Source organism: Melanaphis sacchari, unplaced genomic scaffold (genome assembly GCF_002803265.2).
Source record: "Melanaphis sacchari strain LSU unplaced genomic scaffold, SCAv2.0 Contig0_pilon_pilon, whole genome shotgun sequence".
Classification (NCBI taxonomy): Eukaryota; Metazoa; Arthropoda; class Insecta; order Hemiptera; family Aphididae; genus Melanaphis; species Melanaphis sacchari.
This window is the reverse complement of record NW_020270366.1, coordinates 11,357,099-11,368,323: the sequence shown is the minus strand read 5'-3', so window position 1 is coordinate 11,368,323 and position 11,225 is coordinate 11,357,099. Positions and strand designations below refer to the sequence as shown.

At 31.0% G+C, this 11,225-nt stretch overlaps 3 protein-coding genes across 3 annotated transcripts; 1 reads left to right on the top strand and 2 right to left on the bottom strand.

The window, feature by feature from the left end:
* Positions 1–285: 285 nt before the first annotated feature.
* Positions 286–1,143, bottom strand: LOC112599472 (the record flags this gene model as incomplete). Its single annotated transcript, XM_025346393.1, has 2 exons — positions 1,128–1,143; positions 286–983 (listed from the first exon to the last, which is right to left on the bottom strand). Coding segments are annotated over exons 1-2 (714 nt in total), but the record flags the coding sequence as incomplete, so codon positions are not given.
* Positions 1,144–1,670: 527 nt separating this feature from the next.
* On the top strand, positions 1,671–6,604 carry LOC112595584 (ubiquitin carboxyl-terminal hydrolase 4-like). The gene is made up of 10 exons (XM_025340841.1): positions 1,671–2,518; positions 2,777–3,740; positions 3,808–3,901; positions 3,967–4,142; positions 4,226–4,354; positions 4,572–5,227; positions 5,703–5,819; positions 5,883–6,010; positions 6,075–6,218; positions 6,290–6,604. Exons 1-10 carry the CDS (start codon positions 2,292–2,294, stop codon positions 6,325–6,327), a joined length of 2,673 nt encoding a protein of 890 aa, XP_025196626.1. The 5' UTR covers positions 1,671–2,291; the 3' UTR covers positions 6,328–6,604.
* A 632-nt stretch (positions 6,605–7,236) lies between these two features.
* LOC112595574 (zinc finger protein 664-like) lies at positions 7,237–10,092 on the bottom strand. Its single transcript, XM_025340828.1, has 3 exons — positions 9,599–10,092; positions 8,512–8,651; positions 7,237–8,315 (listed from the first exon to the last, which is right to left on the bottom strand). The coding sequence occupies exons 1-3, from the start codon at positions 9,839–9,841 to the stop codon at positions 7,352–7,354; spliced, it is 1,347 nt and encodes a 448-aa protein (XP_025196613.1). The 5' UTR covers positions 9,842–10,092; the 3' UTR covers positions 7,237–7,351.
* Between the last annotated feature and the right edge of the window lie 1,133 nt (positions 10,093–11,225).

The window sequence follows — 11,225 nt, the reverse complement described above, 5'->3', positions numbered from 1 at the left end:
TTTTTTTTTCCAGTTGAATTATATTATGAGGCGGAATCACGATGTAGATAATATATATAAAAATTACTAATTATTAATTAGACACAATGACAATTTACAAGTTTAAAAAAAATATATTTATAATTTAAACATTTTAAATTTTAAAGTATATAATATACAAATTATTACAAATTACAATTAATATATTATAATATGTGTTTTGTACAAATGGTATAATAACAAAAAAAAAGGTAAAACAATATGTTAATTTTATGTTAATTTTATGATATTTTATTGATGTTTAAAAAGTATTAATTTTGTGTAGAATGTTCTAATTTTTTGATCTATTGAATTTGTTGATGAATTAATATGATGAAGTCTTAGTGTAATATAAATGTGCATAATTAGTTTTAACAGCTGTAGGAGATGATTATTGAAGGGTTCTTGTTCGAGAAAATGATTTGATAATGAGATAAAATATTTATTAATATTAATCTTTCTCATACATTCAATTGTAATCCTCTTTACAACGTTTGACCCATCAATTCTTTGGTATCCACGAATTACACGTTCAGCTATTTTACAAATTTCAATGATATCTGGATTCGGTATAATTAAACCACCTCTATTTTTACGTCCAATTAGAGCAGGTCCCGATTCTTTTGTTCCCAAAGATTTTTCACAAACTGTACATAGAATTTTCTTCTTTATTTTGTAAACAACAAATCCTGCTATGTATGTTACAACATCATTAAGGTAATTTCTGTGCTCATAAATGTCTAATATATCTTCTGTTTCAATTATTTCAGTTCCTGCAGCACATAACAAATCTAGCATTTCAGATTGCTCATCTTCTTTTTTTGGTGGAGCGCTTGATATTCTTAGAATACTTGTGTCGTCTAATGCTAAAGCGTTGGCAGTCGATGGACATTTAACTTCAGCATTGATTATAATGGATTTGTATGCAGCTTCAAACTGTGCTACAGTGGGATTATTATTGAAACCTCCCTAATATTTTTTAAGTTTTTTAATAAAAAAAGTTAGTTTTTTAAGTTTTTTTAATAAAAAGTTAGTTTTTTAAGTTTTTTAGAAAAAATTAAGTTTTTGATAAAAGAATCATCCTGTATTATGAATAAAAAAATATTTACCCGTGAAGTTTGACATTGTCTGTCTTAGCAGAACCACAACTATAACATTTTTGAACCATTATATCAAAATGATCAAAATAAAAAGGCTCAATAGGCAACTAAAAAACTCACTGTTCACGTAAGAACCAGAATATGTTCATCGACAATTTGTTATTGTTTATTGTTATTTGTTATGGTAAAAAAATGATAATATCACTATCACCATTATTTTGCCATGGAGTAAATAGTTTTTTTTTCCATGAGAAAACCTCTTTAGAGTCTTTCTCACTCGCACATATGTTGGCTTCTATAATTTCTACATGTAATATGTGTGGTTCGCGGTCTATTCTATTATATGTCTATGGCAATATCCAATACCCATTAATAATCGAACAAGGACGTTACAACTTACTGAGTACTGACCACAGCTGATGCTACTATGCTGTTGAGTGGGAGGTAGCGCATACCATAGAATGGGTTAAATATGAGTGCACTTACTACCAATAGATAATAGATAATGTGAACTTGGTCTATACCAAACCCGGTCCCGGTGTGTTGCCGCTCTGAAACCGCATAACCAAGAAAATTTTGGGGAAAAGAAACAAGCTACTGATCACCGTCCAGTGTCCACCGATTTTGTTCAGTATTTACTATTTACTATTTAGTATTCACCGCAAATCGTACCGGAACGATCAGAGATCTTAATTCAGAATTTTAAACAAACAACTCTCAGTGTGATTAATCGCGTAAATATTTCTTATTCCGTTCTGGGTTTTGGTGTTAATTATTTCGTGGCGGCAATGCTATCGCGCGTTTTGCTGATATCCGAAACGTTAATGTTACTTGTTAAAACGCACGTCAGAATTTCTTAGTCGCATAAGTTCGTTGGTCAGTTTTTCTGCGAACTATTCGAGTGCATCTATGGTGTAACGTAGCAAACTACACGACGATAATCAGCTTGGCACGTATTAACGACCAAATTCTATCATATTTTGCTGGACGAAACAGACGACGACGACGACGACGACCCGCATCCGATATAATCCGAGAGGCGAGAAAGTATACTTGCGCCGAACTAGGACGGGTGACGACGCCTTCAGTAGCAGAGAGAAGACAGTTGCGGATTAAAAACTTTTTTTTTCAAAAATATCTTTCATAATAAACCAGACGTAGACTGATTGACTTATGGAAACCTCTGAAGTTGACACGTCCATACTGAGTTCGTTGCACAGTAACCGGTACGATTACTTGAGAGCAGACGATAAGGAAAGTTTTGGTGATTCAGCTTTCTTAGCCGAAAACCTTGAAAAAGAACTGCCAAAAACATTGCCCGAACTGTCTGAAATCACAGACAGCGACACTTATCTGCGCAACAACGAACCATCGCAGATGATGACTATTGACAGTTCATGGTGAGTCATCAAAAACCTGTTGATTCAAATTATACTTTTCAACAACAAATATTATATTATAATTAAACTCTTTTAGGTTTATAATTGAAAAACTTGTACTGATAAATTTTTATTTTGATGCTGATTTATATATAAACTAGTAGATTAAATGTCACTTAAGTATATTTTTATGTTCAAAATTAATGGAATAGATGTTTGTAGAATAGTATAACAGAAAATGACAACTATGAGTTAAAAGAATTTTTTACTGTTTTTTAGGAGTGAAGATTCAGCATCATGTTTTCCTACTTCAACAAACTCAAGTTTTCCTATTGCACTTCCAGGTCCTAGTGATTTTGAAGAGTTCAATAGTATTCAAACTGTTCCTAGAGCTGAATCACCAGTATTAGGGTTGAGCACAATTTTTTCCGCTGATGCTGATTTATCTGATCCAACTGCTGAAATTGGTGTTTGTGGTCTTCGAAATCTTGGTAATACGTGTTTTATGAGTGCTGGCTTACAAGCTCTCTTATCTACAGAGAGTCTTGTATCATATTTTTTGGGCTTTGACAATGATGGATCTGAAGACACATTAATTGGACAGTTTTCTGATCTTGCTAAACGTTTTTGGCATGGACAGTACAGTGTTATTAATCCACATCAGTTCAAATATGTGTTGGGAAAACGATACGCACAGTTTCGAGATTGCAGCCAGCATGATTGTCAAGAATTCTTGGCTCTTTTATTAGACAGTCTAAATGATGAACTGTTGTTGCATTTTGCCAAACACAGCAAAGTGACATCACGTAAAACTCGTAAGTCTCCAAATCCCAGAAAACTATTACCACGTGAAGTTGATGAATTTGTTATTAGTTCGTCTGATTATGAAATACCTCAAAATATAAGTGACCTTTTCAATCAAGACTTCATGACACAGAAAGTGAATAATTGTGACTCTGACATTCTTGTGTCACCAAGCGATGGTACCATATCTTCTTGTGAACCTGATCTTCTGAAAGCCAAAGTACAAATTAATGATTTGTTGAATGGAAAAAGAGAAATATGTTGTGATTCCTCATCTGATTCAAGACTTATGGATTTAAAGCGTGTAAAATTAGATGACAATAAAATATCTAAATCAGAACTTGTTGAAGCTGATTCGATAGGATCTACTGTTCTTGAAAAACGTGTTCAACAAGAGTCCATTATCAATAAAATATTTCAAGGACAATTTGAAAGTTCTGTAAGTAACAAATTATATTATAAAGCAATAGTTATAATTATATTTTGATTAAACATTATTATTTTAGGTTACTTGTCTTGAATGTAATTATGTGTCTGTTATGCATGAGCCTTTCATGTATCTATCTGTACCTCTACCATATGCTACTCAACAACAAATGTGTAAGATTAGTATAGTTATCATAGTGTTATTTGATATGCTAATGCTTAATTTTTTATTTTATTAGATGTAACATTTGTTAGTGCTACACATAATCCACCAATGAAATACTTGATTACTGTTAATAAACAGGATGATATTAAAAAGGTTAAAAGTGAGTTGGTAAATTTGATAGGTGAAGATAAAAACCCTGATATGTTGGTTGTAGCCGAAGTTTTTAATAGACATATTTCAAAAATATTAGTAAGTTTATTGGGAAATACTAAATTTGTGATAATATTATTTAATTGATTTAGTAATTATTATTAAACAATATATTTAACTAGAGTGATGACCATCAAGTGAGAAGTGTTGATTCTAATAATCGTGACTTGTATGCATTTGAAGTGTTGGAAATTAGTTTGGACCTCGTGAATGGTGATACTGAAGTATTAATTGAAGGAAACACTCAAATTGTAAGTACATTTTATTATATAATTAGTTTATTTAGTATAAAATAGCCAATAGGTACCCATGTAGTTTTTTTTTAAGTGGTTAGTAAATTAAATCTAATGTATTGAATAATATTAAAGTTGTATGATCTACCTTTTAGCATTATTTAGTCTTCATTAAAATATACAGAATTCTAAGTGTTATGATTTGTATTTCTTAAAAATATCTATGTTATTCTAGGAACCAATGGATATAGACTCTGGAACTATTGAACAAGGAGATATTTGTACCATATGCTTAGAGTATAAACCTGATATGGTACTCCACAAAGATATCAAAGATTGCACTTGTGTATTATGTGAAGAATGCATTAAATCAAGTTGTTTTCATTCTAGTGGAGAAAAAGATCAAATGGACTGTCCTGTTTGTAGAGTGAGAATAGACCCTAAGGTGGATTTAATTCCAATTGAACAACCTGCTGGTAATACAAATCAAGCTATACGACGTTTGACTATTCCAATCGTGTTTAAACAAGCTGATGGAAAAAATTTAATTGGTCGGCCTGCATTGGTTCGTTTACCAAGTGAAGTTCCTGCTGAAGTACTTTATGTTGAAGTGGCCAAACTTCACCCATACACTGAAGAGTTCTCACTATCTTTAGTTGATGGTCAGGGGACCATGTGCTCTAGATGCATGTGGGATGTACATTGTGGCGGCTGTGTTATTCCCAAAGATGGTATAATCAAGTTTCGTAGCGGTGATACACTAGCTGTTACCTTTGAAGATTTTGTAGATATATATTTGCTAGACACTACATTACATCCAGGGTCTACTGAACAAATGCGATCAAATAAACCTCTTTCAATATATGACTGTATTAATGCTTTTTGCCAAAGGTAATAATTTTATTATATTTTTTTAATAGAAAATTATATATATTAGTGCTGAATTAAGGTTAAATCTATTTGATCTATTTCATTACATGGAATAATTACTTTTTAATACAGCTAGAGTGGTGATAGACAAGTTTATTAACTTTATCTATCTATTAATTATAATTGATTCATCAGTTTTATATTTTAAAATAAGAATTTTTTAACAGATTGTTGTTATTCATGTTATTCAACATTAATATTCTTTACTCTTTATACTATGGTATGCCAAATGGTCAATTGCAGACTATTACAGTTGATCTCTTTGTTAAAATATATTTTATATTTAGTAACCTCCCCCCCCCCTTAAAAATTATGTACTTTATAGCTTTCAAAAGGGAAAATATTATATTCTTAATAGATTTTTGTATAAAAAAATGTTGCCACCCTGGTATGTAGTATAGATTAAATTAATTAATTAAATGGTTTTGATTTATAGTGAACTATTAGATGATAATAATCCTTGGTGGTGTCCGTTCTGCAAAAAGAATCAGCGTGCCACTAAAACATTGTCTATATCCAAGTATCCTAGATGTCTCATTGTATACTTAAAAAGGTAAAAAAAAATATTATTTAATTATGCTTAAAAATAAATTTAATAGGTATTTTATCATTTTAGATTTGTTTTTCATGAAAATTGGGGAATAAAATTACAAGATAGTGTAGTATTTCCTTTAGATGGATTGATATTGGACATAAAACAAGACATAGTATATGATTTGTATGCTTGTGTTTGTCATACAGGAAGTATGTTATATTAATTTTTTATTTTGAATTAAATATATCTATTAATTTATTTCTGTTGTTTAAGGTACTTCTATGGGTCACTATACATCTTATACTAAACACGTGGAGTCAGAAGAATGGTATTATTATAATGACGAATCAGCCACTAAAACAATACCTGGACAAGAAGACTATTGTAATGCATATATTTTGTTCTATAAGAAACAAGGTATTTAGTTTTTCTGTACATATTATCTGATTTTATATGATGACATAAATAATATTTTAATCTTATTACAGGATTACCTGATGATGATGCCGATTCCTCAGGACTATGAAGTTATTTTTAAATAATAAAATAAGAATCTATAAAAAAGTAATTGCTATTTTATAATTTTCTTATGTTTATCGATCTAAACAAAAGAATATTTTTAAGGTAAAGGACTAGCTAAATTTAATCTTGAAAGTCTTGTCCTTAATTCTCATTACTGTTGATGTTACTTATATTATTATTTTTTTCTAGTAATTATTATTTTTTCTAGTAATTATTTATTATTTTTTTAGTACCCTTGTGAAAAAATTCCTTTCTAAAATGTGTATATGTAAATTTTTTAATGGAGTAAACTTTATGTTATTTTGTATGAATTAATTTTTTACTATATGAATAGTATTATTATTTAGTTGTCATTGACAAAGGTTGGAATGTGCATAATATAATGTTTATAAAAGTTAAATCAGTTACTTTGAATGACACTAACTTAAAAGTTATATTTCTATAATACATCTTAGAAAGGTTCATACATTTGTTTGCCAGTTGTTCTTATTGTACAAGTTTTTTTGTTTATCGTTATCTTATAACAGTTGATAATAATGTGTTAGTAACACAAATTACTATTATTTTTTACTTAAAAATGAAAAATTTTATAGGCATAAATTCATAAGTTAAGGTAAAATTTCTTCTTAAAAATTACATGTGTATCAATCAAACAAAAAACAAATTATAATGGATTCTTATTGCATCATTTGTTTATTCGTGGTTGGGTGTATTTTTAACAAATGAAAGATGAAATCTAATTGGTTATTTCTCTTGCCAATATCTAAATTATATATATATATATATATATAGATGTATATAAATAATCACTTTTACAAAAAAAAAAAAATATATATATAATACAGATAGTTGAAAGATAATGAAGTCTATAAGATTAAAATTATTTAACTTAGCATTTTTTTTTTTTTTTGTATTTATATAATTTATTAAAAGTAGTGTATTACAATAATATAGTTAATTATATATGTATTAACAATGGAGAAATAATTTCATAAAAAAAAGTGAAATAATATCCTTAAAATAACACTTCATAAAGTTTGAAGAGAGTTAGCGCATGGGTCTTGTTGTACAGGTTCTACAAGGTCAGGATGGTGTTTTTTAATGTGCCTTTGCAAAAATGTGTTGATTACAAATCTATCGTCGCATACTTCACATTTATATGGTCGGTCTCCAGTATGCCATCTGGTATGTATACGTAAAGACGTCTTCTGAGTAAAACCTTTAGAACACAAGTCGCATTTGAATGGTCGCTCACCTGTATGTATTCTTTTATGTTCAACTAGGTACTTGCTAACTGTAAATGCTTTGCCACACATTTCGCACACGTGATTTTTCTCACCAGTATGTATACGCACATGAAGTTTCAGATGGTGTGCTGAACTCAGTAGCTTATTACAATAGGAGCATTCGAATTTTAGGCCTAAATGTGATTGAATGTGTCGTCTGTAACTGCCTATACGTCTAAACGCTTTCCCACAGGTTTCGCATTGGTAGCTAACTGATTCAGCTGATGTTGTATGTACTTTCATATGACTGTATAAATTGGTCTTTGACGTGCATAATTTGCTGCAACGATCACATTGGTATGGCTCGGCACCATGGTTTTTAATTTCATGCGTAGCTAATTCATCTTTATTAAAAAAACCGGCTTGGCATGTATCACAGAATACACTGTAGACTTTTTTATGTCTATTTTCGTGATATTGCATTCGACTTTTATAGGGTGTACGATAATCACATGTGTCGCACGAATAAGTGACACTCGGATGTTCTTCTTTTTTGTGCTTTTGCCGTGCACACATTGTGTCGAATGTTTTATCACAACAATTGCACTTATATACAGAATGCGGATGTGCATCATTTTGATGATCTTTTAATGCGTGTTTAGTATTAAAAGATTCTTCACATTTTCTGCATTTGAAAAATTTTATTTTAACCCTACGAGGTGTTTTAGTCCTATCTGATCTTTGGTCGTCATCGATTTCCTCAGTGCTGTATAAAACAATAAATTAATAAATGTAATGAATTTATGACAGGTAATACAATTTTATTTGTTTATGAGATTAAGAATGTACATATTTAATTAGATAGCATATCAAACAAGCAACTTCTACTACATTAATACCTGATGTTATAAATTATGATCAATAATTTTAGAAAGCAGCATATTACTAAAGAGTGAACTTACGGATCTATTTTCACCGTGTCTTTTGTTTCGATTTCTGATTGATTACTTTCAGACCAACTCTCTGGTTCGTTGTACTCAGATTTGTATTCTGTATTTTGATCATAATTAATGGTCACCACAGGTTCAAAACTACTGGAAGCCTGTTGATTATAAAGACATTTTAATTAATTAAATGTAAATATTAAATACTCGAATTGTCATTAAAATATCTTTCGTGAAATTTACTAATTTTTTTTTTTATTATATTATAATATTTAATTATATTTACTGTGGTAGATTATGGATTTTATGGAAATTTTTTTTTAGAAGAATTGAAAATGAAAATGTATTTATTTTGTAAATAATTATTTATACAAATAGTTGACATCTGACAAAATACAAACACATACATAAGATAAAATGTTATTAGGTACAATAAGTTAAGCAGTGTGTAAAAAGTAGGCTAAATAATCGATCTGTGCAATCATTATTTAAGTATTTATTAGTCAGATAGTATAACTATATTTAGAACTAAATAAATTAATATTAGAACTAGATTAAAATAATAAAACTTTATAATCAGATCTATAATGCACCTAATATATTTTGTTTATCAATATTTCTGTGCCTACTATATTTAAGGGTATCTAATATTTTTTTAGATAACTTTTAAAAACATGTTAACCTAAATCTAATTAACCTTTTCTGTCAATAAATTGATGTGAGAAATTTGTTTCTAATAACATCATGTAATTGTTTTCATGAAATAAATTTTATCTAATTATCAAAGACCATTGTTAGATAATGGACACACCTTTAAAAAAAAAAAAAAATCAATTAATATCAAATATCAATAGTTTAGAATGAATAAATCAGGTTGACAAAGGGCTTAATCACTTGTACACCTACTCAAGTAACACGATGAAAAAAATAACGAATTAAATGAGAAAAATGAAAGTTGAAACAGAGCAATAATCAAAAACTTAATGCAATTAGAGTTAATGATCGTGGTTAAAATATATATGAACAAGACCATTGGCCTGGTGACTGTGAGCAGACAGTCGCAAGGCAACTCTGACGGTTCGCACCAGCCATGAGCTCGGCTTACCATGTTCTGCTGGACGTCAGCCAGCTGATCGAGCTGTTTCTGGCACTCGACCGCGTTGGTATAATACGCGTAGAACTCGTTGACGGTATCTTTGCACTTGACGCACACGTGTTTGGGCAGCTGGTCAGTGCGGGATATGTGGATATTCAGGCATTGGGCTATCTTGTCGGCCAGTTCGTCAAAAACGCTGACGGGCCAGTCGACCGCAGACAGGCACAGCCGGCACACTTTGGTCAGCTCCATGTCGTTGTCGCCGCCGCCGGTCACATTGACATTGACCGCCACCGTCGCGGACGTGGTCAACACCGAAGCGTCGTCGTCACAACTGGACGCAATGTGATGTCGATCGTCGTCAGCGGTCGTCGCCAGTAGCGCTGGGCAATGAGCATCGCTTGATTTCCTGATTTTTCCCGTTCATTTGCTCTAGTTCGGCAGTCGTAGCTCGCGTTGTTTACAAGACGACGGCGACTGACGGCCGACCTGATAACGGGTACCACCTCCACCGCCACCGCGCGTGATAACGTCACAGCTGCTGCAGGCCGCAGAGTCTTAAAGTTGTTATGCGATAGGCGCGACGGCTTTCGTGTGGGTTGGGCCATCAAAGTTGTCGGCGAGTTCGATTTGATTCTTTCCTCCACGGACGTCCGTCCCGCGCACATGAAATATTCAAATGTTTTTATTTTATTTTTTTTTTTTTTTTTTTTTTTGCTAGCATACTCGGATGTGATCGGATAATGGATCGTAGTAATGTGTGTTAGGGTTGATAATCAGTTTTTTTTTTATATTATATTCATTTTTATTTTTTAAATATGTGTGCTAGTGTAGTGTTTTATTTGAGATGTAGAAAGGATTTTTGTTGTTAAACGAAACATTTTGGTTTGAGTCATTTGTATTTGGTTTATGTATGTTTGATTTTTACGCAGTACATAAAAAATGCTTATCGCATAGAGTATTTATTATAAAGGTTAAGTTTAATTTTAATGTGTAGTGAAAAAATTAATTTTGAGTTTAGGAAACATTTGAGGATACGAAAACGTATTTTAGTTTAAGCTTGGCGATCTGGTTATGATGAGCTTATACTATAATAGATTTTTTATCGATGTGACATCGAAGTATTTTGCAATAAATGAGGTTGAAATTCGGACGTTGTTAAATGCAATTAGAGGACATATTTTAAGTTTGAGAGCAAAAGTGACGTGGTTGGATTTGCCTTATATTATTTTTTACTTTCCAGCTTTGACAACAGGTTTAATACATGAAATTGGAAATGATTAAATGCGATTATTGAATCTTTATATACCGAGAGAATCGTTTCGTTGTTAGCTTATTTAGCGACAAAAGTATAAGAAGAAGTAGGTTTATTCGTTGTTGAAACGTTGGATATGAGTGATGCTGCAATTACGCCTCTGAAAACTTTGCGGCTTGAATTGTAGAAATGGTTGAAATGTAGAAGTGATATTTGATGAAGATATCATTTTAGAATTATTGAAATAAGATTTAGTTTATTTAAAAAAAGAGACCGACTATCTTGCCCTGTAGAATGTCAGTGTGATAACAAAGAAAGCTGCGGTGCTGTTCCTACTCAGCAACCTACTAATTGTTTTTTCTTTAGGTAATTGTGTCAGTT